General features: G+C 46.9%; 1 protein-coding gene across 1 annotated transcript; it reads right to left on the bottom strand.

The window, feature by feature from the left end:
- Window positions 1-187: 187 nt before the first annotated feature.
- Window positions 188-27,794, bottom strand: timm50 (translocase of inner mitochondrial membrane 50 homolog (S. cerevisiae)). The gene is made up of 11 exons (XM_005929355.3): window positions 27,516-27,794; window positions 25,619-25,775; window positions 22,453-22,484; window positions 16,614-16,635; window positions 10,300-10,358; window positions 10,025-10,144; window positions 8,402-8,506; window positions 8,093-8,191; window positions 1,424-1,580; window positions 1,116-1,222; window positions 188-1,039 (listed from the first exon to the last, which is right to left on the bottom strand). The coding sequence occupies exons 1-11, from the start codon at window positions 27,729-27,731 to the stop codon at window positions 941-943; spliced, it is 1,173 nt and encodes a 390-aa protein (XP_005929417.1). The 5' UTR covers window positions 27,732-27,794; the 3' UTR covers window positions 188-940.

Below are 27,794 nucleotides of genomic sequence, written 5' to 3'. Positions count from 1 at the left end.
GCATGCATCTTTGGTAGCTTCGTCACGTGGAGGTGATCTCTGTGGATCGATCACATGTTCAGTCAGGGTGGCAGGTCGGGTCAACACTTCAGGCTCTCTGACGTGTTCCTTGAGGTGCTCCCGAACACGTCTGCTGGTGGCCTAATATTGCCGAGCTATGCAAGCTAACGTGATCTAGTTTGATCTAATGAAGCCCTCATAGGACCAGACCAGGTACGACAGGTGAGCCACCCCGAGCCAAACACTGTCGCCAAGATTTCCTCCACTCCTCCAACACAGTCTGTTGTTCTTCCTCAGAGTCACGTCTCACACACCAGGATGTGCTCACACAGACAGAACATCACAAGACCTCATCCCTCTCGCTGTTACGTCCTGGACGCATATTCATCTACGCCACGGCGGCCGACGCCGCTTGGCGCTCTGACATATTCACCAAACTCTCATAAATGCTACTTATCGTTTATTTGCATCATTATAAACAATATTCATGATGTGACGTTCGCCTCCAACAGCACAGTCTGAGACACACACACAGGAACAGAAAATAAAATACACATTCTCAAAGTGTGGCAGATGACAGCTGATCTCAGGTCAGATCCAGTGAGCGGCGATGCGACTGGAGCTGGAGTGGCGACGGCAGCGCTGATTCCCGATCAGCCTCCAACCACCAGCAACCAGAGTTTAGACCGACCTGGATCCTCTCCATCAGAAGCTTAAAAATGCATCAGGTGTCACAAAGATGAGGCCCCACCTCCACAAAAACCAGGAAGTGCAGGGCCAGTTAAAGTCCTAGCTCCGGTCCAGCGCAACAGCCCCGCCCACTGAGACGTCCGTGACGGCGGAGACCATTCGCCTGCAGCACACGGGTCTCTCTCCTCCTCTCTCTCACCTCACCTTGGACGAGTGATAGGTGGAAAGCGAGCAGGGGAGGGGGTGGGGCTCATTGCTGCTTGGAGCGCCAAAACCGCGAGGCGATGGAGCCGATCGAGAGTCCCTGTTTCTTCTGCTGGGAGAGCTCGGACAGACGCTGCTCCTCCTCCTGACGGGCAGAGAAAACAGAGTCAAAGCCATTCCAGGTGAAACCTGTGACAGGTGCGTTTGATTTCTCCTCCTACCTGTGCCAGCTGAGCCTGTCGGCGCTTGAAGGCCTCGATGGGGTCTTCCTCCAGCGCGTAGTTCTCCAACACCGAACGCACGTCGTCCACGCCGCTCATAGCGATGGCTGATGGAGAGGAGGAGACGGAGGAGGTGAAACAACAACAGACAGGAAACACGGGAAGGTCAACCAATCAAATATGAGCTTAGTGACAGTAGAGGGATGCACTGACGAACACAAGAAGCAGAAGTCAACTACAAAAACAAATTAAGTTAAGGAACGGCTGGGTGACAGGACGGTCCCCGAACGCCTCGCCGTGCGTCTTACTCTTGAGGAAGTTGGCGAGGTCGTAGAGCGTTCGGTCCTCAGAGTTTCCGTCCCATTTCTTCAGAGCCAGGCCGTTGAAAGGCTGCAGGCTGAACGCCTCCCGCTTACAGTCCACCACGATGACCTTACTGCTGTCGCGGTTCAGACACGACACATCCTAAAAGACACACACACACACACACACACACACACACACACACACACACACACACACATTATGTGTTGATTTTTACATATTGTGCTATTCCTCATATCCTGACATATTGTATTGTTAAATAGTTTAGTCTGTTTTTGTTAATGCAACTGCAACCCACATAATTTCCTCAGGGATTAATAAAGCATGCTGATTCTGTTATCTGTGTGTGTGCGCGTGTGTGTGTGTGTGTGTGTGCGTGTGTGTGTGTGTGTGTGTGCGTGCGTGCGTGCGTGCGTGCGTGCGTGTGTATTCATATCTTTGTAGGGACCAAAAATTGGAAGAAGTCCTCACGAGTCTGAAGGTATGTTTCAGACTCAGGATGTGGTTTTAGTGTCAGGGTTACAACTGGGTTATGGTTGGGTTTCGGCTCAGGGTTAGGCATTCACTTTTGATGGTTAGGGTGTGAGTGAGACAGATGGAGAGGGACTGTCTGCGGCCCAATCATCCTCCACGTCCTCACAGCTGATGAAAGAAGGCCGCCGTTCTCCTTCACGTTGTGTTTGTGTGAAGGAATCAAGCTGCCACTGAAGAATCGGACCTTCTCAGTCTTTTACGCCATTGTGGAGGAATTTTGGCCGCTCTTCTTTCCAGCATTGCTTCAGTTCATTGAGATTTGAACGGTGGATCTAAGCACAGCTCTCTGAAGGTGTCAGCAGGCTGACCAGTCTGGACTTTTTCTTTTTCAGCCATTCTGTTGGAGATTTACTGCCTGGCTCAACTCAGCGACTGCAAAGTGCTTACATCGTCATCCCTCGTCCACCGATCGGTATGAGGCGTTTGTGCTGAGTTTGGATCTCTGCAGCTGAGGACAAACCTCTCCACATTGGTATCATCCATTTGAAGGACGCTGTTCCAGAAGTGGTTTATTCAGCCTTTGTAAACCTCAGTTAAGGAAATGGCCTCGTAGCCCTCCCTCAGCAGACGCTTCTCAAACTGCCCAAACCTCTGCTTTTATAGGGAAGCTTGAGCTTTCAGATGATCGGTTAGTCAGTGCATTTGATAGTCGACACCTGGCTGCTCCTTTCCCTCTTCCACATATTGTTTGTGCAGTTCGTCTTCGTTTCAGGTACATGAATAATGACTATGAATATAAGTGACGTAGAGAAGATGCAATAGAGCAACATGGCGTGGACGTCTGACAACGACGGTCTCTGATCTTAATTAGAGCTCTTATGATGCCATGTGACCAATAAAAGCCGTCCGAAGCCTGTCATGTTGAATCTTCTAAATACGCGTCGATTCAAACTGTGAAACACTGGCTTCACTCTAGAACGGCAGCTGGACGGGACTAAAGCAGGACTTTGCTCCAGGTTGGGGGTTAACTCTAACACACACACAGTTACGTCAATGAAAGGTCGCGCCCCGACAACTTCCCCAGCACCGCACTTCTCCGTCTTTGTATGAAAATTCCTCTCGTCAAATCTGCCGTGCGATGTTATTGGCAGGCGCCATCTGTGGCTGCCCTCTCCGTTGGGAGATTAGAAATGGGAATGACATCTACTGCTGTGCAGCGTCCAGCAGAGGAAACTTTGCCGTCACAGAAGCTCACGAACACCAGCGTGACTCCCTCCTGCGAGACCCTCGGCTCATGTTCTCGACAAATTGGGCGGCAGCATTTTTACAGAGTCGGTGAAGTGCTAAGAAATGCTGCACACACTCACAAATACAGTTTAGGTAAATGTATTATGTACTGTACTGCAAGCTGACAGTAAGATTCTACTCATCCCAATCATATCAGAGCCTGACTCCGCCCACTGCATGGTCTTGAAAAAGACCAAAACATTTATTTGGGTCATTTCGAGCTGGATGGCTCCTCCTCTCCAACATCTTCCCCCTCTGATGTCTTGGAGCACTGCAGTAGTTGGCAGATGCATCAGTTTGAGGAGTCCGCTTGTCCTGTTATTGATGGACCAGCATGCAGTCTGTAACAGTGGGGCCAATACATAAGGTATACTTCGCTAGAACCGGGTTGAACCTTCTTTTTCCTTCACAGCCGTTTTAATTCCCACGCCACTACATCATAAAAAAAAGACTATTTGATTAAGATTAAGTGACTGTGGATGTTTGAGTGAACGTCACGGTCAAGAAACCAGTTTGATGATCTGAGTTTGTAACGTGGTGATTCATTCTGCAGCCACTCAGGCTGTGGAGTTTGAACGATGCTCGGCTGGTACTGAGGAGAGAAAAGTCCACCAAGGAAATAACCCCCACACCATCACACCAGCAGCCTGAACTGGTGACACAGGCACGATGGATCCATGCTTTCATGATGTTTAGCCACATTCTGACCAGGTTTGTCTTTCCGGTCTTCTGCTGCCCAGTTTTGGTGAGTCTGTGTGAGCCGTCGTCTCATTTTCCTGTTCGTAGCTGACAGGCGTGACACTCATTGTGGTCTTCTGCTGCTGTAGCCCAGCTCGAAGCGCTCTGTCCATTCTCCTCTGACCTCTGGTATCAACAAGTCATTTTCTCGCGGAGAACTCCTGCTCATAGGACATTTTCGAATTGGACCGTTTTCTGTAAACTCAGATGGTTGGTGGAAGAATCCCAGCAGATTAGCAGTTTCTGCACCGTGCCATGTTCAAAGTCACTAAAATCACATTTCTTTGCCATTCTGGTGCTCAGTCTGAACTTCAGCAGGTCTTCCTGGGCGTGGTTATATGCTCTACATCTTTCGTATTGTAGAGCAGGCTGGGCAACTCCATACAAAATGACAAACTTGTTGAGTCTACATGTGACTGGCTGATTAAATATTTACTGAAACAATAAAATATCCTTGAAATTCAAAAAGTAAGCCTTAAGTTTATTATTTAACTCTGTGCTTAGAGATGTTACTCTGAGCAGCTCTTTGTGGTTTCATTGGGATATTGTCTGAGTTAATGAGTGAAATGTACTTTATATTAATGTTAAATGTATTCTGAGTTTGTTATGACAGATTAAGGTCATTTTTAGAGTGAGAAGCGTGCACATGTACGTGAACCAATACAAGAGTTGGGATCCCTTCAGTGTGTTTTAGTGTCTGCAGACCTCCTGATTTAGGGTTTTGCATATATAAACTAAACATCAGGCTTAAAATGAATGATTTAAAAATAACGAAGTTAATCCAACTGTTGCGTTTCTTATCCAGCCAACAAACAATAAGACGTCTGATCCACTTCAGGCCAGCAGCCGACGCTCGGATGCAGGCCAGCCAACAATAGGCAGAGGAAGGGTTAACGCTGAGGTAATTATCTCATTGTGGTGTTAGTTTAATATTCCTGAAGGAATATCAGACAGTGGAGAATAAAACAGCTGGTAGAACAGGATCAGTATGCCTGACTCTGAAATAAAAAGACAACCATTGTTTTTCCAACTCAGCGGTCAAGCATCCATGCAGAGCAGCTTTGCTCATTTTTAGGTGCGGAATAAGAAAAAAAAGCTAAAATAATAACTAATGTAGACGATGCACAGATGTAATTACATTTTTAAGTTTTATTTAAAAAGCACCACGCACCGCCAAGGTGCTCGTTACTGTAAGGTAAATATCCTTAATGATACAAAGAGAACCCCAACAGTCAGATGATCCCTGTGGAGCAAGCACTTGGCGACAGTGGGAAGAAAAAAAACCCTTTTAACAGGAAGAAACCTCACAATCCAACTGACAAACGAAAGAGCATCCATACAGACTGATCGGTGCTAAATATTTCCCCTAAATCTGAGGGACTCGGAAAAAACTGGAACCAAAACCGGAAAATTAGCCAAAATGCATTTTTTGAAGTTTTGTCCAGTTACAGAAAAGAAAACAGACTTCAGATTGCGACTCTGTGATGTCTGTTTGAAGCCTGATGGTGTTGGTTTGGATCAAACTCGTCCACGGCTGCTAAAAGCACAGCCACAGGCATCATTAAACAACTGTTTTAATTTCACAGGGACTTAATAACTTTCTCTTGTTGCCATATACAGCACTTTAACTCTCTCTCAGCATCTGTTGCATTCAGCCTGTCTTGGCATTATGGAGATGAGCTGGTAAAGTGTGTCTTTGCTCCGGGAAGTAGGTTAAACCAGCTCCTTCCAGCCTCCACCCAGCTCTTTAATGCACAGAGATGGCAGTTGGAGGGAGACAGAAGGAGGAGGACGACGAAGAAAGTGGGGTGAGGGAGGGTGAAAGGGAGGTGACATAAGAGGAAGAGGGGAGAAAGGAAGCAGAAGGTTAATGAGGCCTGAGAGGGAGAGCGAGGGGAGGAGAAATCAATTTGTGCAGCAGAAGGCGAACATGGAGAGAGGACACGGGGGGGTGACGCAGCACCGCCGAGCTGCTGTGGCAGAGTTTAGAAACTTCCTGCTCACGGTTTCATCTTCTGGAAGTAGCTGGAAAGTAAAAGTTCGGGCACCAAACCTGATCAGGCAGTAGTAGTGGATTATCGATTAGTTTGGTCTGGTGGTGCAACAGAGGAGAAACTGCAAATGGTACAAAATGGAGCAGCACGAATGTTTCTTTGTTGTGCGCATAGAACAGATGTTGTTAACTGTAAACTTGATGCTACACTTGGATTTATCAGAAATATATCCGCTCAGATTCTTTCTGTATTTTGTATAGAAAATGTGTTTCAGTGTATTTATAATTGAGCCATTTGTTAACTTTGTAATATACTGTATTATTTAATTGGTTCAGTCTGTTACTGTGTTAGAGCAGGGGTCTCAAACTCGTGGCCCACGTCACGCCTAGAAAAGAATCATCTTTATTATCCCACGGATAAGAAATCTCGGTTACAGAGCTCTTACAGCACGGGAAAATAAAATATAAAAGGAAGACACAAGGTGGTCCTATAAACATAAGCAACCAAAGTTTGTATATACAGGTAACAATGTACAGAATATGTATAGAAAAATTGAGAAAATTGTACAGAGATTTGTATGAAATGTGCCGTAAACAAACAGGCTGGTGAGTAAGACGACCAAAGCATGTTAAGCTGCGTCACAGAGTCTGACAGCTGCTGTAATGACCTCCTTCCTACTGCTGAACGAGCTGCTCCGTGTTCAGTCTCATGCAGGGGTGGGAGGTGATGTCCGTGATGGATGTTAGCTTAGACAACATCCTCCCCAGCCTGCTCGATGGACCTCAGCGGACAGTCCAGGACAGAGCTGGCCCTCCTGACCAGTCTGAGTTCCCCCCGTCCCTCTCTGCCACTCCACCATGACAGCAGACCACAGCATAGAAAATCGCAGATGTAAATGTTATCAGCGTTTACCCGACACTGATAACATGATAACACACGCCAACGACAGGAGGCATCGTTGTGCATGTTTGACTGCTGCAGGTAACGGGGATCAGAAACTAAACGAGCACAGCACCCTGACCTCACCTGGAGCAGAGCAGCTCTATAGAAGAACCAGTCAACTACCCATAAACTGCACAGTACGGACACCTCAGCGTTTTAATTAATGAAGGAAGACAAAATGAACAAAGACTATGTTAGTTGGACGTGTTTCACTGTTAACAGTCGACTTAAGAAGCGAACGAGATGCTTTGGGATGATTTTAGTTAAACTCGCCACGCCCCGCCCTTCACAGAGGGGGCGCTGTCTCGTTTTAAAATTTACATTGTGAGATTATAATATTATCTTATGCCACGTTATGCCCCCGATTAATGATTGTGAAATTATTATGTAGGTTTAGTTTGCATTATTCTCCTGAATTAGAGAAGGTGAAACTATTACTGATCGGTATGACATCAGACTGCTGATCTATTGTGAATGAATGATATTGTTTATGATGCATTATACTGCTGAGTTATAAGAAATGCTGTTTTCAGAGTCAGGACTTTTTCTGATAGCGGAGGAGTCAGAGCACATTCCACGGGAGCTTCACTCCCGCTGTTGTTAAAGGCAGACGAAATAGGGAGCCAAGGCCACAAGTCAGGCTCGCTAGGAGTTAGTGAATGTTTAGGCTTTTACGACTAGGTGGGGGTCAACGGTGGCTATAAGAGTTTGAGTAATGCTCCACCATTTGGAGATGGATGCAGTCGGTGGGCAGTGTTCATCTCCCCACGAGTGTGTTCATTAAAACCATTGTTTGACCGAAGCTCTTCTGGACCAGTGTTGTGTTTGTGCTCACCCTCAATATCTGAACCCGTAACAACATCCATCCAGAAATCAGCACTAAAGATCGTTTAACACATGAATAAAGTTATCCAACACAAGCTGAACACTTCTTTAACTGAATCTAAAACTTTAGCACTTTTTATTATTAAAATGTAAAAGAAATTTAGGATTTTTTGAGCCACAAATTCAAACTGATGTGAAACATGAGATTATTCAAGAGCAAAGGTTTGTTGGTCAAAAACACCTTTAAATGTATGTTAGTGTCCTTTAAGTCAACATTTCTGTCATGTCAGGCTGACATAACACCACACAGACGAGCACCTCAGCAGTAACCACACACACACACACACACACACACACACACACACACACACACACACACACACACACACACACCTTGATATGATGTCCCTCCACGTAACGCGTTGCGTCTCTGAAGAGACGGTACATGACGAAACCCTGAGGGTCGATGCTGTCGATCAGAGGATACGCCGTCTGCACACGAGAGGAAGCACAAAGCATGGATGCAAAGAGCTGATTTAATGTGTCGTCACGCCTCAGATTAGTAAATAAGACAGAAACACGCTCCTCTCCCCCCACGTGAGTTCAAAGTGGTACGATCCCATTAAAGAGGGCCAGCCCGTGTGGGAACAGCAGGAGAGGGAACTGTAAGCCGTCTCTATGAGCAGCTGCTGAAACGCTCACCATGCCGGTCTCTGCGGTGAAGACTACGATCTCGTAGAGCGGCGCCACCTGCTGGAACAGGTAATCGATGCCCGGACGTTTCTTAAAGCGCCAACCTGTTGCCAACTGCAGAGAGAAAGAGCAGCTGTTTAAACACATCTGGATTGAAGCGTAGGGTTTCCAGCTGCTGCTCATCATGAACAAAGTCCTGCAGCTTTTCCTGCACTTTGGTGGACGCGAGCAGTTTGCTTCCCTTTCTGAGTTTCTCTGTTTATCATAATAAAGTTTGATCACATGTTGTTAAGAATACAACACAACACAGTGTCTGCGAGACCAGAAAAGAGTCGTTAATGAAGGTTACATGAATCGTTTTGCAAAAGTATGAACGCGTGAGGCACCGACAGCTGCAGGAAGGAGATCTGACAGCCACTGTCTGGGCACGCTCAGAGGTCGTGACCTCGTCACTCAGGCTGCTTTGAGTTAAACAGATAAAACAAGCTTTGTCCCATTATCATCTGTGTGTGTGTGTGTGTGTGTGTGTGTGTAACAGGAAGGAAGGCTGACACGGTCCAGCAGGTGAACGTGTTTGCCTGCTTTAACCGGCGGCAGGTGTTGGCTGCTGCGCACCTGTCAGGTAAGAGGCGTGTTTTACACGAGTGAAAAGGAGCAGACACTGAGACGAGCGGACAGGTGGTGGACACGCCTCCAGCACATCCTCCACCTGTCTCTCCTGAACTGTAACCTGTTTGTTAAAGGATCATTTCAGGATTATTCAGTCTTGAGGAGTTCACTGTAGCTCTTTGTGTGCTTCAAGTTTAAGGGAACGAGGACAGGAAACGAGGACAATAAGAGGCCAAACACAAGCTCGCAGCAGCTTTCTAAAAAGCAGCAGGTGAGGAGCCCTGGAAGCAGGAAGCTACGTACCACAGCTCTAACTCGGGTTTCTTTGTTGGCGACTAATGGAGTTCATCTCCTGAGACACTGTTTGGCCAAACAATTAATATCCATTCTCTTCCGTCACAGGGGAGGAGCCTATCCCAGCTGTGTCAGGGTGGGAGGCGGGGCACACCTTGGCCAGGTCGCAGGTCTGTCACAGGGATAACACAGCATCCATCCCGTTTTGGCTGCAGCAGGTCTCCTTTCTAGAAATCTGGCTAAATGTATTAGACCCTCCAAAACGTGACGATCCAGAGTTGCAGTCTTACACGCCTCTCTCAGCTTCTCTCCTCCTGTTTTCCTCCAAAGGCCCATCAGAAAACATCATCTACAGCTACTCTCAGTACCATTGGTTTAGGTGGTCTTGACTCCAAGTCTACTGTATACAGATAAGGTGCTGGGATCAGGGGTATCTGTAACTGACAGATTCTAATCTGTGGGGCTGGTTGTAAAGGATCAAATACACCACGCTGTTGCTTTGCTCCGAGTCCACACCTCTGCAGGGCTGACAGAGCATGCTTCTTCTGCCTGCTGATTCCTCACCTTCATAACGTTCTGAAGGAAGTTGGAAAAACTTGACTAATTTAACTTTAACAGTTTTCAGTTCTGTTCAGTTTCAGTGGGATTGCTGCAGTGTTACCCTCCAGCTTCCCATTGGACCGTTTATAATTGACAAAGGCTGTAAAGCTCTCGGAGAAGCAGACGTACCGACCACTCCGGGTGCAGCAGGACGTCTGTGAGCTCCAGCACCAGCGTGTAAGGAGGCTGGTAGTACGGCTCCTTCAGAGGGTCGGGGAGCAGCTTCGGGCTCGTGGGCTCGATGATCATCTGACATCATCAACGAGAAACAAAGACAGAGAGATCTGCAATAGTTCAACTGGCTGCACTAAAGCTGGGTCTTCACTTTAATCAGATCTTAATTGTTTGACTCTCATGAAAGTTAGTTCTGGATGTTTCCATGCACCGACGCTGACTGGACTCACCTGTCTGTAGTCCTTAAAGTATTTGTAGGTTCTTCGTAACTGTTGGATGACCGGAGGGTCTGAAAGAAAAGGGAAAAGTGCTCAGTTACATAAGTGAATTGACTGTGAGACGGAGGCTGACGGTGCAGGAGATGATCAAAGAGGAGGCGGGACTCCTCTGTTAGCTGCTTAGAGCCCATTTAAAGCCGACAGATGACCGAAAGTGAGCACAGCTGTAGTTCTAATGGCTTCTGAAAACTACAACTCCCTGAGGGGACGCAAACAGCTGATAAGATCTCAGCGAGTGCGCGTGGAGCTGGACTTCCAGCCAAGCCAAGCCGACGCTGAAGCCGCAGGTCTCCGACAGCTCGGCAAACATCACGTTCAAGTCATCTCCTCAAAAAGCAAACGACCATTTAATACGGAGGGGAAGATCTATTCTGTTGGCTGCGATTCCCTTCTACCAGTTTTGAACAAACCAGCAGTAACTTTGGGGGAAATGAGACATTTTAAGATCTTTTTATTTTCATCTTTTTCTCATTTTTATTTATCGAGGTTCCCACGGGAACCCTGGTAAGTAACAGCAAAACACACAGCGTCCATGATCTTCTTCATACATTTCTGTGAGATGGCACTGAATGTGATTATTATGTATATACTTGTATTAATTTGGCAATTTTTGAATTCACTTTTAGCTTTAACAAATACTGGAGTAGCAGGAGGAGATCTGATTGGTCAGAATAAAACCCAAAGCTGAGCTGACTGGTTTTTATCAGCGTGGTGATCGGGGGAGACGATGCCGAGTCTTCGTGCTAATGACTACTAAATAACAATGACTCCGTTTCCCATGGGGTGGTGGGCTCATTACTGCACACCTCTATCCTTCATCTCCCTCTAAACACAAGCACTGAGAGACGCACGCTGTGTTCCCGAGGGACTCAGTCCCCCAGAGTTCATTGCAGGAAGCGAGGGAGCCATCTGCCTGATGTGATGACACGCTGAGGAGGTGGACACGCACTGTGTGGAAATATGTACATGTATATATGGTTAATAATTAGAGAGGGGCGGAGCAAAGGAGAGAGTGCATGACTCCAAATTAGAAGGTTAAGCATCCATCCATCAAAACACGGACAGCAAAGATGGAGCTCAGATTCCTTATCGTGTTCCACTCAGCCTGTGAAGACGAGGTCTTCATTCCCACGGCACCGCTCTGCTTTGTGTCATTAACAAGAACAGCAGATCTTTTAAAAGAGGACGGGAAGGCAAACAAAGCAAGCTTAGAGCAGGCAGTTTTCAAAATAAAAGACCCTGTGGAGACCTGGATCACTCCGCTCGAGCTCCAGCAGTGAGTCAGTCCTCATTAAAACTTTACAGCAGAAATAAAGGTGTTTACAGCCTAATTTCAGCGTTCAGGTCCTGACAGCAGCAGATATTAGAGCTGACCTCACATGGCCCGACTGTGACCACCGTCTGAGCTCAAACACCGCAAAAACAAACCTTTACTGTCATTTAAGAACTTCAGTAATCCTGTCCTGTCTAGATTACTGTAGATTACTGTTCACTGTTTGGACCACACAGCTGGGCCGTCTCTCATATTCTTGCTTAATTGGCTTCCAGTGAAATCTGGTATTTATTTGAACATTTATAAATAATGTGCAACACCCTACATGGCTCCTGCTTATATCTCAGATCTCCTCTGATCTTATTCCTGCCTCGCCGACCATCTAATCCACCACGTCCTTTTATATCCACATTTTGAGGTTGGATCACTTTGGAAAAGACTTCCTTCTTCCATCGGAGCTTCATTTTAAACATCACGCTAGCTCAGTTTGTTCTGGTTAGATCCCCTGTACTGTTGTCTGTGTATATGTTGGTAATTCTTCAATGTTTGCTTTTATCCAAATAATAAAATACTGTAACTGTATCCAGATGGCCCCGCCCCTCCCTGAGCCTGGTTCTGTTGGAGGTTTCTTCCTGTTAAAAGGGAGTTTTTCCTTCCCACTGTCGCCAAAGTGCTGCTCATAGGGGGTCATATGATTGCTGGGTTTTTCTCTGTATGTATTATTGTAGGGTCTACATTACAATATAAAGACCTTGGGTTGACTGTTGTTGTGATTTGGCGCTGTATAAATAAAGTTCAGTTAAAGATGTCCAGAAGTAAACAAGGAGATGACCATGCAGGGGAGACTGACCACATTTAAATCTGGTTTCTGTTTCGATGTATACTCATATACGCATGACATATACAGACATAAAAAAAAAGACAAAAATGCCAACAAATATCCAGAAATATCCACAAAATCGAGAACAAAGTGCAGACAAAATAACCAGAAAATGAGACCAAAACACCTGCATTAAGATTCTAAGAAGCCCAGAAATAACAGAACAAAAATCAAAACCATGAAATGGCCACAAAGAGACAGACAACAAACTCTAAGACACACAATGACCTGAAAGGAAAGATAAAACCTCCAGTGAGGTTTTTCCTGCTCTGCATGAGCATCTGCAGAAACACGAGTGTTCAGATTATTTGTGACAACAGCTAGATTACACACGGGGGGAAGTAGTGTGTGATGTCAGAGAAGGTATGTCCATCTTTTACATACAGGCTGTGGGGTGCTAGCAAACAGATGGTGTGAGAGTAATGAAATAAAAGAGGAGCGATAATATCCTCGAGGCTGAAGAAGAGGATGTTTACGCGTGCAGGCAGCGTGGGGTGTAAAGCGTGGCTGCTGAGTAACCTGTCCCCTGGGAGCCCCACCAAACACACCAGGAAAAGTGTGTGTGTGTGTGTGTGTGTGTGAGGGAAATCTAGGACGCCAGTGTGTGGGGATATCCTCCACAGAGGGGAGGGGGATTAATCTGGGCTTTTATCATGTTAATGGAGCAGAGGAGAGGTGATGGCGGTGGTGATGGGGGAGGAATCTGTCTTTCTGACAGTTTCTACGACTGAGAGGAGGAAGGTGGTGTTTGAGGCAACACCAGGATGTTAACCACATTTTACTGGATTACACTGGAATTTGTTTCAGTTGTCAAAATGCAGCCAAAGACACACCAAAGACTGGTTTCGCTTCCTAAACGAGAATATTTTCCCTTTCTTGACTTTTCTTTTGTTTATGAGGTGGAAACATGCAACACACTCCAAACACGGCCTATTCTACTGTTTCCAGCTCTGAAACAAGCTGTTTTAGCACCACCTTAGATGACCCCGTCTCTATGACCTCACAAAGATCCAAGAGAAGAGAAAACAATCTGAATCTGAGTGTTAAGAGCAGAGAAGCTCAGTAAGTTTTTACTGTTTCTGAAATAAAAAGGTGGGGGAGGAGGAGGTATGATGAAGACGACAAAGAGAGGGATAGAGGAGTAAGGGGATGAAGAAAGAGTTAAAGAGGGAGGTGTGTGGAGAGATGGAGGTCTCTGGCCTTAAACAAAAGCCACAGTGAGGACGGGCATCTGCTGCACAACGCCACCTCCTCCTCTTCCTCAGATATCAATCGTTTGCTTTCTCTCCGGGTGACAAACGACGGCACGCTGTGGCCTCTTCAATGTGTTCATACGAGGCCCCCGGGCTGACTGCCAGGGGTTATTAATGCTCCGGCAGCAGGACGCAGTACGAACGTGTCAGGTTCAAACACCACGGAGGGCTCGGCGTGGACAGAAAGACGCACAGATCTACCAACGTATGAACAGCAGACATCCAGGGGACATTTTTACGGCTCAAAGAGCTGCCCACTCACAGTGTCACGATATGAAGCAATGTGAATATGAAGTGCATTCTGGGTAAATGTTGAAGGCTCATATCAGAGTGTGGGACAGGTGGCAGGACGTGAGATTTCCCCCTTTCCACCATCTCCAAGTCTAGTCTGTCGCTCTGAAGGTAAAACTTTGCATTGTGTGTGCGAGGCGTGTCACATGCTGGTTGCTATGGTATCCGACGCTCCTCAGCATCACAGACACAAATGCCGTCACTTGGCACGTGAACAGATTCTGCAGCCAAACGTGTCCCAGAAGTCCCATTCGCACATCCATCGCCTCACTCACCTTCTGCCGCTCCCTGAGGAGGAGGAGGAGGAAGGTAGAATATAAAAGAGCAGTGAGGAGGATGAAAGATGTGGAGGCGCGTCTCCCTGAGGGGTGGTGAACTTTTAGGTTGCTCCCTAAGCTAATCAGGGATCATTTGCCCCTGTTTCCTAAGTTCCCGCAGGTCATGATGTGCATGAATCCACCACTCATCACCATTCTGACATTTCTTCTTCTCCTCGCTGTGAATACATTTACAGCCCCTCAGACCGCATGTGAGAACTAATGATGAAGGTCGGCTCTTCCTCAGCATCTTCAGTGTTCGTCATAACTGATGGTCTGCTGTCAGAGAGCGCCAGCAGCGATTTCTACTCCTGAAGCAAACCGGCTGCAAACACCAACGAGCCGTTTTCTCCTTACAGTCAGTATTAATTAAAACAGCAATAAAGTCCTTCTGCGTGCACAGCTAAACGTGACGCAGATCAGTTTTTGTCCGCTTCCATCTGCCGCGGGTTCGTTTCACGCGGCGACGGCGGCGCTGAAGCCGACTGAGCTTTGAAGCCTGCAGACTTCTGTTTCACTTTGTTCTTGCTTTGGTGTATGGATGTGGATTTAGATGCATCTGTGCGGCTAATGCTGTCGTTCACTCTTGTAAAAGGTTTGAATTTTCCTGTTTGAATAAAACGGACAACTTCTAATTTAAAACTTTAGTTATTTTTTTCCACTATAGATAAAATATCGAATAGAAATCTGACAATGATTTGTGCTTTAATCATGCAGATTAACAGCTTCATGTAGAGACGTTAAACTCTTTTCTCATGTCTGACACACTGTTCCAAGGACACGGAGGGAAAATGATTATTACCTCTACAAAACTTTCTATTCTGCACAGAAACTTGAATTAAAAGCAACATTTCGTGTATAAAAACAGTTTAAGAGTCAAACTGCTGGTTTAAGAAGATAAAACTGTGACGCTCACAGCTGTCCACACTGTGGTGGACAGCTGTGAGCGTCACATCAGCCCGGATCTAATCCACTCATCAATACTCAGTGTCCCTGAGCTTCAGTCCAACCTCGTCCTTCTGTTCATCAATCAATCGACCAATCCACACATCCTCCCTCTCTCCCGTCTGTCCCGACCGGTTCCAGCCTCGGCATCGCGAGCTGCCGACCGCAGATGGAGACGGACAGGCAGAGAGGGGGCGAAGGCGTCACCCACAGAGGGAGGAGAGACGGAGGTTTGCAGCCAGATGAGGACAAAGTGGACCTCAGGGAGCGATTTAGGCTGGAAAGGGAGGACTGGAGGAGAAGAGGAGGCAGATTGGACCCCCGGGAGGAAGAGATATTGACCATCTGATTATTAGGTTTAATAAGCAATCAGAATAGCTTTTTAAGAAAGAGAGCAGATCAATGTGAAGAGCAGAAAGGCCAGAAGAATGAAGATTTACTCTGTTTACATCATGTTCTTCCTCCTGCATGTAGAAATGATGCAGCTCTGGGATTCACTCGCCATTCACTTATTGAATTTACATGAGCCACACATGGAAGCCGTTCAATCTTTTATAGATATTAATCGTAAGATGAACTTTGCCGTCTTTGTTTCTAAAGCTTGGAAAACACGTCAGGAGAGATTATTTCTTTATTACTTCATCTGTAAATTAAGCTGCTGCTTCAGTTTTATAAACATCTTGTGAACCTGTTTGGGCGGGGCATGTAGTTTTCTGCACGACTCAGCAATAAAATCAAACCAATAATGACTGACGTGCATGAAGAGGTGTGCAGACGAGCATCTCGGATTGAGCAGATGAGCTACATCAGCAGAGGACCACACACCGCCCCCCCGTTACTGTGACCACGCACGGCCACTTCTAAAAGCTAAAGGTGGTCCAGCCTGCTACTGGTCATCTGTACGTATGCAAACCTACTGCTGCACAGAACTGCACCTCAGCTAATGAACGCAGCTTTCCACACTCACACCTTCAGCATGCCAATGGTCTCCACATGTATTTTTAGCACTACTCCCATTATTCTGTCATCTTGCTAAGAGGCAGCGGGTTAACGGAGGCGATGAGCTGTAGTCTGTCTCGCTGGATGGAAACGTGTGCATTTGTGCTGACAGGCAGCTCAGGGGTGGGCGGGGTGAATGATGGGGCATATGGATGACTGGAGCAAACGCACAGAGTGAGAACAGTTGGCACCGAGTGATCAATCATTCACACAAGCAGAGAGCGCCTCAGCTGTGAGCAGTAAACACAGTTTAAGATCAGTTTAAATGTGAGCTCGAGCTGAGAAAAAAATAAAAGGTTTACACTCACCTTTGTCGAACTCGTCTGGAATCTGTGAGGAGGAGCAGAAAGGAGGTGGTTACAAATCTGCTCTCATCAATCACGTCTGCTCATCAGAGCTGTGAGGGCAGCGTAAACATGCAGCTCCACATCGGTCTGCTTACTTACACGTGTGCTGATGCAGAAAATAATTTTTATTTTATGTTCATGACACAGACCTCAGGTGAGACAGGTACTGATCAGCTGATTATTAGCTAACAGGATTCAAATGAGATTTACTTATAAACAAAACAGCAAAAAGCTCAATAAAGTCTGAATAAAATACAATAAAATGCATTTATTTATCGGGACAAAATAAAACAGAGGTAAAAATAAATAAAACTATCAAGTATCACAGGTATAATGTATAATTACATTATATGACTTCTATGATTCATCTACAGCTTCATGACTTTTTCTGGGCGTAAAAACTACACAAAGATTTGTTTTTAAAAGTTCAATTTGAAATTGAACTTTTAAGAAGGACGAAGAAAATCTTTTTAGAGACAGAAGATAAGATGATGAAGAGAGATCAGAAGTCGGATCTGTGATGAAGCCCTCCCCCTGGTGGACATGCAGCGACACTGCAGTTACTACACTGGACCACAGGTACGCGTCACTGACTCTGTTGGACTTTGCTCACTTTAAGACTTTTAGGAGTTTATTCTGGAAATAAACACTCTGGGATTAGAGACATGAGACTTTACTGCAAAGTAAAAAAAGAATGACAGTGTGGGCTCTTCATGGCAATTTATTACTGATCTGTATGAGACAATAAAATCTCCGACTTGTATCCACCTTTGAAAGATTTTCCAGGGATGGCAAATAAATAACCGTCCTCACCTTCAAGGTTTAATCAGTGAATAAAGAAAAAAATGAAATAACAATTAAAGGTCTGATTTTATTTATATTAAGAGCTTTTTCTGTTTTCCTGGGAATAATCCTGATATTCAAACAGATTTCCAAGATTCCTACCAGCTGATGCTAGAAATGCACTTTATTAATTTAATTCGACTCTTTAATGATTTTAAAGTAATTCTGATGGGCAGACCTGTGGGAAAAGGGTGGATGTGCATGAACCTCCTCTGGTGAAGCTCTTTTCTTTTTACAGAGTGGAGAAAATGGCTAATTAGAGGCGTGCAGATGCTCTCGTGCGGGGGTGAAGTGATGTCAGCGCAGAGGCGAGGAAGAGGCCGTTAAACCCTCATCGACACCTCGGTGCGACTGCAGAGCAGCCTGGGAGAGCGGGACGGGTTCCCACACTCCCCAAACTCGACGTGTCGAGGACAGAAAGTACAAAAACATCCCAGAATCTGAGCTGGCAAACGGAGACCACCGGCCGGACGGGATTCATCATTTAAACGTGTCGCGCTGGCAACAGAGAGCCCTCAAACACACACAACTCCACACAGACATCCAATAAAAGCAAAGCATTTCACTGCTCTAGTTTGTTTAACAGGCCAACCTGGCTGTGCAGGAACCTGCACGACTAGAACAGGAAGTCGTTTTCGGCGGTGGAGCTCACGTGTCCGAAACATCAGAACTATTTTTCTTTGTACAAACGTTTCATTCTTAGAAAACTGAGATCGGCCCGTTTATCCCAGCGGTGCCTCGTTTGTTCACACACGCCGGATCAAACTTTATGCCCACAAATCAAACGAGTGTCATCAAGTCTGGGCTCGTGGATTTTAGTTTGTTGTCATTTATGGCCAAAACCACGCTGCCCTCACACATGCACTGACCGTGTCACCCCTCCACACACAGACTACACCAGCTACGAAGTTACGTCCAGCGGCGCAGAGCTTCCCTCGCTGCAGAGCAGAATGTTGTGCTTCTGAAAAACACCAATAGCCCATAAACATCGTCCTAATGATGAGAACCTCTCATAACATTTACATCTGATATAACTGACCACCTCATGATTCCTTGAGTATGTAAAGACTTTACATTTTGTAGTTATGAGAAAGTCATTATGAAGTCAAAGGTTATCATTTCGCCTGCATGACTTACAGCGTGCCAAACCCTGTAACAGGCCAACAGCTTGTTCTTCAGGGACACCGGGAGCTGTTCCTGGAAGAAGCCTCGGTGCTCACCACTTCTCCCAAAGCTGTCTGAGAGCTCCAGCAGGCGGCTGTTTGCTGCTCTTAATTCATTTGTGCTTCATCGGATTTTTACCCCGACGGCCGCCGAGCCGACCGTAACGTGTAAATCTGTTCACAGTGTGTCGTCTGAAGGGTTTCTCCTCCTGACAGCCGGGTCGTGTGACCTCACGAGGGAGCAGGCTAGCAGGAAGGCGTGAGAAGTGTGCCTCGGCTTTGAAGCGGTCCGGCCCGCCTGCTGGCTCGACAGGATACAGCCGGAGGCTTTAATGTGAGAGAGCGGTCCTTACGGCGCAGCACGGAAAAGAGGCCGGCCTGCGGTTCCCGTGTCCTCGCGGCGCTGATTTTAGAACATTTACATCATACTGACCACAGTGTTAAATAACAGCAGAGGGTTCCCACAGGTCCGCTCACGTGTGAGACCTTGCATGCAGACGAACCACAAGGACGTCCACGAAAACCCTAAAAACAAACCTGTGCGTGTCAGCGTGAGCCGCGGTCAGCAGCAGGTTTCCCCACGCGGCTTAAACAGCCAACGCTCTGGTTTAAGAGTATTTTAGATGCACTTTCACAGATTTACTCTCACAAATATTCTCACACATTAACGGGCCTCCATGTTACTCCTGCCATGTGCACTAACGCCCCTGAGCACCACCAGGGCGCTTTGTGCTGGGTTTCATGGTAAAGTTGGGCGATATCTAAAATTTTCCAGCAGATATTCATCAGTCCAATAAATGGTGATAGGCGATATAATCGCGCAGGTGACTTTTTGATGGGCGGTGCAATGTAATCAAACCCCAAAGTCGCCCATCAGGGATTTCTTTGGCTTTAAACCAGATGAAAGAGGCAAACCTGAGGGTGTAACCAAAGGGCTGTGCCGCTGGTGCACGCGCACAGCTCCAGCAAACACGACTAACCTGCATGAGCATCTACGTGTCCACTATCCGGCTGAGTATGCTCGGCTATCACCAGCAGAATAGCAAAGTGCTCTTGCTAAAACGGTTGAATATTAACCCTGTCATGCATCAATCATGACAACCTCAATCAGGACTTTTTTCTTACGTATTTTTTTTATTCATCTTTAGGCATGAAAAAAAGATTTTTGAACTTCTAAGAGGTTAGAGAAATTTACATTTTAATTTAAATAAGAATCTTTTTGTGCACCAACACTGGCTGTCCACTGTAGTGACCACCATGAAAGGGTTAAATGGACAGCTCAGGTGGACACAGTGCACGCTGGCTGTATCTAAATATCTGTCAAAGGAAATGATGTCGCATCATACTGTGGAAAAGGATCATCCGTTGGATTGCTGAAAACGTTTGGTGAACATGTGCTTCCAGGACGGAAATATTTAATAACATAAACAGCCCTGTTGCTCGTTTCACCACCGACCGCTTCTCTCAGCTTCAACCAACGACCGGTGAAAGGCTCAGCCGATCGGCAATAAATTCCAACCTGAACGTCCACCCCAAAGTTTTAATCGTTTCCTTTTGACAGTCCGGTCGGTTTCAGCAGACGAAGATACTGATGACGCCCCTCAGCCTCCTCACAGACACTGCTCACTCAAAGTCCTCGGTGACTTTCTTCTCGAGTTACAGCATTCACAAGATTTTCAGAACACTTGACCTTTGACCTCGACATCACTGAGATTCAAACCTGTCTGAGATTTTCAGTAGATATCCCCCCCCACACCTTCAGTATAAATTTCACTCTCCTACGTCGCCTACCAAACTTGTGTCCATGCTGCCCGCCCACCGCGCGGGGTGACGACAACACCTCGCAGCAGCAGGTAAAAACGTCTAAACAGCGAAGTGATCGTTTCATTTCATTACGTTTGTACAAATGTGACATCGAGACGAATCACACCTGTGGTTTCAAACAGCAGGGAGATCAAACTTAAAACTGTGGAAAATAATTAAAACTTTATGACTAAAGAGCAGCTGACACACACACACACGCACACACACACTCTAACAAGCACACCCACACACACACGACGCACACCACACACACACACACACACACACACACACACCCACCCACACAGCAGCACACACACACACACGCACACACACACTCACTCACTCTTTCTGGGAAGTGTTTTCTGCATAAACACCTCTCCGAGCGCCGGCACACGCCGCCGTTAAATGCCCTGAAGACGACAGTTTGAGGATGAGGAGTTGGTAAGTGTTAGCGCAGACACACTGCAGAAGACGGGCGTCACGGCGACATGAGAAGTGTGCCGTCTGATTGGAGCTCCTGACAGGAAGTCAGGTGAGATAAGTGTGCCCTTTGAAGAGAGAAATCCTCTCGTGCCGGGACAAAGCGAGCTCATCCTTCCCACATCCACACCTCATCTCATCACAGCCGGCCTCAAACTGAAACTATCCTACCTGACCAGACGGTCGATTCACATCCTGTCAGTTAAAGCTTGCACGGTGAGGCAGATCAGATTCTGAATTACTAAATGTACGATTTCTAATACGGTAAAACACATAATCAGGGTAAAAGAATGAAACATCAGTTTCCTCCCTTCCAGTTTGGATCGTAGCTGATCCTGAGGTGGATGATTCACACGGAGATAAAGCACGACGCCTGTGCTTCAGGTGTCCATCACTCTCTGCACCGAGCTGTCTCAGACGTCCCGAGGTAGACGACCCAGCTTTGCACCAGAACACACCCCCCCCCATCTGTTTGCTTTTCATTTAAATTCAGCTCGAGCACATCTGTCTGTAAAAGGACACTTTAGAAAGCTGTAAGTGTGCAGTAATGAAGTGCAGAGCAAGTTTATGAGTCAACTGAAGACAAACGACTGAAGTTACTGCAGGCTTCAGTCTGGGGTCCTTTTCTCCGACGCTGATGTCCGCGGCCGGCTCTTCTGTTCCCGAGCTTCAAATACACACCGAGCAAACGACACGCTCACCTCTTTGTCACCAACAAAAGGATCCTAATGAGACTGAAGTGTGCCCTTTGAAGTGGCCATTAACGCCTCCAACAAAGATCCTGTCCCCAAAGACCAGCATCAAAGGAAACCGCAAAGCTCAAGCCAACCCCCCCACCCCCTCTAATCTGACAGCTTGATCCAAGTCTTCAGCTGTTATTACTTTCAAAATCACCATCAGCTCAGATCTGTCACACACAGACACTGCTGATGTCTCCAGATGCTAATAAACATCTGTTTCCATCAGTAAACACTGCCCTGTATCAGTTCAGCACAGAAACACATCTGGCTTGCCTTTCAGCTGGTTAGCAGCAACTGAGCTGAGCAAAGTAAGAGCGAGGGGACGATCTTATTACCGGAACAAAGCAAAGCTTCTGCACTGGAAAGGCTGGTTATCTGAACACAAACATGTATAATCTGAAGGCGACGGCTGGAGCTGCGCATGTTTAAAACGCTGATGCTGCTCTCGCAGCCTGCTGAACATCTGGATCACCGTCTGGCTGGAAGTGCAGGTCGTTGTCCTGCTCAATCCCGTTACAGTATGAAAGCGGACAAAAGGTGAGATAAGTGTGCTGCTTCCTCTCCCACAGCGACACCTCTCACCCCTCCATCACGCAGCGAGCTGTTAAGTGTGCTCCTCACGCGACAGATGCCTGATTTGAATCTGAACAGGTGACTTCACAATCAAACACCGTCGCCTTAAAGCATGAGCACGACCACACGTGTGTGTGTGTGTGTGTGTGTGTGTGTGTGTGTGTGAGAGAGAGAGAGGGAGACAGCAAAACTTACCGTGTTTCCTTGTTCATCCACCGAATTTGTGCCTAAAAAAGAAGAAAAATAAAACAGTTTATTGCCTCCCTGCATTCTCTTCCACTTGTCCTGGACAGGTCACCAGTCTGTCACAGGGCTAACACGCAGACAACCATTCACACCTATGGGCACTTTAGAGCAGGGGTCCCCAATCCCAGTCCACAAGGGCTGGGATTGGGGACCCCTGCAGGTTTTAGACGTGTCCTTGATCCATCACAGCTGATTTAAACGGCTAAACGACCTCCTCAACATGTCCTGAAGTTCTCCAGAGGCCTGCTAATGAACTAATCATGTGATTCAGGTGTGCTGACCCAGGGTGAGATCTAAAACCTGCAGGACACCGGCCCTTGTGGACTGGGATTGGGGACCCCTGCTTTAGAGTTACCAGTTAACCTGTCCCCGCTAACTGCATGTGTTTGGACTGTGGGAGGAAGCCGGAGTACCTGGAGAGAACCCACAGTGTATCACCTGTTCAGGTTATTTACTAGATTTGAGGCAGGTGACACGCACACTTCACAAGAATGCTTGAAGCTTCCAGCAGAAATATTAGCAAACACAGAGAAATCAATATTTGAAAACACGCGTGAGTAAACAGACATCACTGGTTGTGGTCGAGCAAAAACATTTTCTCATGTTTTAAAAATAAATGAGACGAAAAAAACAACCAAACCATCCAATAACCAACAAGCACCAACAGCAACATCTCATCTCCTCCCAGGATGTTCGCTTGTTAGAAATGGTTAAACCACTACACCGTGGAGTCGCTGTTACACACATTTACAAGCTTCATTTATTACATTTCCAGGTAGGTGCCCTGCAGGTTAAAGGTCAGGTTTATACTCATCAGAAGCGAGCAGCTGTGGTTTGGGCTCTCTGATTTCTGTAGGCCTGAAAAGATGAAACTCAGCGGTGTCGTGTTTCCTGTTTCAGCTGCGTCTTCTCCTTTGTCTGCACCGACACCGAGGTCGTTTCTGAGTCAAGACCGCAGTGAGGCCTGGGCCCTCAGGTGCTAGCACACCGTCAGAGGCTGTGGTGGCTTCACGTGCTGCTGGTAATATCACACAGCGCCACCTCAGCCCTGACACAGGAAGAGAACAAGTCAGAACCAGAAGTTTTCAAACTGTCTCCCGCCGTGTCTCTGAGCTTCTGTACCGACACGTCGTTACAGTCGTGGCTTCAGCACAGTGCTAACCTGCACACTGCACCAGGTTACCACAACCAGAAAAATGACTTGCACGAGCAGCTGGAGGAGGTGCAGGTGTTAAAGTGCTGTGATGGCATCACACACATCACTAACTACGATGCTGATTATTATTAACTCAGCAGCTCTTACACGAGTCTGATCACTGTAATAACCTCCTTTCAACCAACCAATCAGTCTTTACATATTTATGTTCATTTAAACCTTCGGTGCAGCCGCCCTGAGCCGAAAGCTACAAAGCACAAAGAATCACACGGAGAAACAGCAGGTTATAATCCTGAACATCTCCAGGTATGAGCCACAGAAAAGATGTACCAGAAAATCCTTTCTGGCATTCTCACAGTGCAGCACAAATATTTCACAACTAAAGGAGAAAGTCAAAGTGGAAAAGGTGGAAAATCTCCAGGAGGAACGAACTTCAAAAGGATCCAAAATACGATCGAAAGCGTGGAATTAAAGACATAAAATCCCATTCCTGTGAAGACCGAGGTCACAGAGTCTGCCACGGTCTTCAAAACACGCAGACAAAAAGCAAATCAAAAATCTCCAATAACTTCATGAACGACTTGGTTCTGAAGAGGACGACTCCCCAAAGAAATCCTTCATCCTGTCCTCACCCGAGTCCGACTCCACAAATCAAAGATTACATTTCCATCCTCTCCTCCTCCTTAAACGGATCATTCTGGGTCCATTTTTCTACTCGACAAACCTGTCAACAACGCCCTTCACCATCCTCAGTCTGACTCTCCTCTGAAGGACAGGCTGCTAGCTCCACCCACCTGTCCCTGCAATCAGGGAGCCAAGTGTGAAAACACCAATCACACCCACCTTTCCATCAGAGGAAGTTCAGAGGCCCAGCGCGGCCAGAAATACAGATTATACCTGTTCTTTTGTTCTTTTGAAGATGGCTCAAAGAATAAAGCTGCATCTCCTGTTTGAAACGCCTGAAACTGACGTGTTTAAACCCAGCAGCAGAACCAAACATCTGATCCATGTTTCATCCGTGACCAACAACCACGTGCTGGGTTCATGTTTTCAAACAGGGGTGTGTATAAAAGCGCCCGGCCGAAAAGCCCACGGTGATCTTTCCAGGAGTTTAATATTAGTGACCCCCAGGGTAGCTGTGGCACATTTATTCCAACAAAACCCTCATTAAATTCTAAAGAGAAAAATACAGAGCATGCATAAACCCTCACAGCACACTCGCATGAAGGAAACAATAAAAACCCTCTCTTCCTTTGAAAATGCCACACCACACTAGACTCTGTCAACTATTAGTTTAAAAAAACGCTCCTCAAACCTTTTCAAGAATTTCTGTTTGTCCTCAAACAAATCTCTTCTTTTCTTTACATGGAAGGTTTGACATGATCAATCAGATCCAGTGGGAAACATCTGGATTACAGGCTTATTCTTGACTTTATTCCAGGGGTGGGGAACTCCAGGCCTCGAGGGCCGGTGTCCTGCAGGTTTTAGATGTGTCCTTGATCCATCACAGCTGACTGAAATGGCTAAATGACCTCCTCAACATGTAACGTTCTCCAGAGGCCGGGTAATGAACTAATCATGTGATTAGGCGTCCTGCAGATCTAAAACCTGCAGGACGCCGGCCCTCGAGGCCCGGAGTTTCCCACCCCTGATCTAACACATTTAAACTCTGCAGCTCTTGAATGTTTGTCAAGTTTCTGGATAGAAACCAGGTAGAAACAGCTTTGTGTCTACTGAAATTTATTTTCAGCTGATCCTTTGTCACATCACCCCTACAGAAAGAGGTTGAACAGGATTTGAACATAAGAGACGTGCTGCTGAGCAAGCTGATTGGCTGACAGTGACCGTGTTTCCACCTGTGAAGCAAACCGGCTGAAACTGACTAAGTGAGGACGCCGTTTCAGGAGAGGCAGCAAAGTCTCTCCCTCTGAGTGCACAGGACGAAGCTTAAAGACTCACCGAATATATAAACGATGGCGACCGCGCCGCCGACTCCCATGAATCCGGCCAACCGTAGCACCATCTTCTTGGCGTAGGCCGTGTTCTCCTTCTGCTTCCTGTCCTCTGCCTTCTCGCCCTCCCTCTCGCCCTCCCCTCCCTCTGGAGGAGGCTGACCCTTAAACAAAAACAAGCGTTTCTGTTTGACTATGAACTAGCATTAATGAAATGTGCAGCACTGATGCGCTCACCTTCAGTCTGAACTGAGAGGAAAGCGTTAGAGACGTCAGCTTCATTCAGTTTAACACAAGGAAACGTTTTTGTGTCTCTTTTAAACAAACAAGCAAAAAAAAAGAAAAAAGAAAACAACCCAAAAAACTTTATTCCCAAAAACAGAATTTACAGAAACAATAAAAACTGACAGGAGGTGGTTTGGTGTGTATGCTGGCACAGTCGACAGAGTGTGGAGGAGAGCCGTGCAGGGCAGTAGAGGAGTGCTGCATGAGTGCTGCATAACAGCCTCCATCGTGCTCCTCGTGCATGTTTCTGAGCTGACTGTCAGAATCAGACCGCGTGCAGCAGGGCCCGTGCTCACAGCACAGTGCAGCAGAGGACAACAACCAACAGTCCAGCTCTGGTGGATGAGAGCAGGTTCACACTGAGCACTGGAGACAGATGAGAGTCTGGAGACGAACGTTATGATACCTTCAGGCTCATCCAGCATGACTGGTTTAGCTGGATAAAGACCTGATGCTGCTGCAGTAGGCCCTTGTGTAGCCGCAGTGTGTAGTCAGTGTCTGAAAGATGACGACTCTGATGCTCCCCAGACTTGAACCCAAGGAGAACCTCAGGGAGGTTCATGCACCTGATGCTGCCAAACAGAACTGCAGACTGCAGCACGCACAGATGCACTGATCCATGTCTGGGAGGAGATCACCCCCAAAACACCGTCCATCATCAGGAGCATGCCAAACTAACTGAAAAGGCATGGATGTGTGGATGTGTGCAAATGTTATACAGCATTTAAAACAACCCAGACTGACAGAAACCAACATGGTCTCATGGAAGGCTGTTGATTTCCTTCATGTCCAATTAAATTCATGGATTTTAACAGATTTCAGCACTTTCTGTATCTGCTGCTGGGAAGAAGTGGAGTGGCAATTATTTAGTCTTTAACTAAAACCCTTATTACAGTTCGTCTGTAGATGTCACACTTTTATTTTTGGAGTCTGTGGGAAACACACTGTTAGGAGTCACGTGGTGGGTGGCTTCCTCCATGACCAGACACCACACTGAGCTGCACGGGGAGGAGGGTGGGGGTCAAACCTCGGCTGTTAACGCGATTTATCCCGCAGATAAAATCAAGCTGTGGCACTGACAAACACACACACAGCTGCGGGTGAAGGGCAGGTAACCACAGCAGTGCCAGCTGCACTCACTGTCACACAGTTAGGGTTAACCCTAACCCTAGGGTTACTGTTCAGAGGAACACACACACTGTGAGGACACTCACGTGAGCCGGGCTCAGGTAAGCGGTGTTGCTACAGCCAGACTAGATAAACGCATGCTAACATTAGCATGCTGGCTAGCTAGGTGATGCCAGGTTCATTCATTCAGCAGACAGCTGAGCCCGCGTGGGGTGATGCTGTCATAACGTCACATTTCTGAAGATGACGTGTGTCGCGACAAACACCACAAAACACACAGTTTAGTCCGTCCGGGCCCGCGTGGGTCAAGAAAATAACTTTATGTAAGCTAGCTGTCAGTCTGAGCTAAGGTTGGAAATGTTCGTTCATGAGTTGATTTACATCACCAGGGCAGCTCGTGAAGGCGGGGTTTCACGGTCGGACCTACTACTTAATACAGTTACCCCCGTCGACGCCACTGAGTGCTGTTAAGGTTGTAAAATGAAGCGCACCTGAGTCGGCTGCTGTTGCTGCTGGAGTCTCTCCTGGAGGATCGCCTGAGCTAACCCGCCCGTCGCACTGCCCGCTGCGGCCGGCGGCTTGTCCGTGGACAGTGTCCGGATGACGTCCACCATGGCTGGGGCGGAGGCACCCGCCGCCGCGCTCCTGAGCCGGAGGAGGCCCCGGCTCGCCCGCAGACACATGGGGAGCACACACACAGCCGACATGTTGGAAAGTAGCACTACAGCTAACGCAAATGACGCGAGTAAGAAGGACAAAAGCACCCGATT

The sequence above is a fragment of the Haplochromis burtoni genome, unplaced genomic scaffold (assembly GCF_018398535.1).
Source record: "Haplochromis burtoni strain Fernald_Lab_line unplaced genomic scaffold, NCSU_Asbu1 Contig_123, whole genome shotgun sequence".
Lineage (NCBI taxonomy): Eukaryota > Metazoa > Chordata > Actinopteri > Cichliformes > Cichlidae > Haplochromis > Haplochromis burtoni.
The sequence above is the reverse complement of the archived record's forward strand: the minus strand, read 5'-3'. Positions and strand labels throughout refer to the sequence as shown.

Excerpts from the sequence above, each read along its gene's own strand:
- timm50 (XM_005929355.3), bottom strand. The coding sequence starts at position 27,731 with ATGTCGGCTGTGTGTGTGCTCCCCATGTGTCTGCGGGCGAGCCGGGGC. Across the intron at positions 8,192-8,401 it reads TCACCGCAGAGACCGGCATG|ACGGCGTATCCTCTGATCGA; the intron begins GTGAGCGTTTCA and ends TCTCGTGTGCAG. Across the intron at positions 1,581-8,092 it reads TGGAGGGACATCATATCAAG|GATGTGTCGTGTCTGAACCG; the intron begins GTGTGTGTGTGT and ends TGTGTCTTTTAG.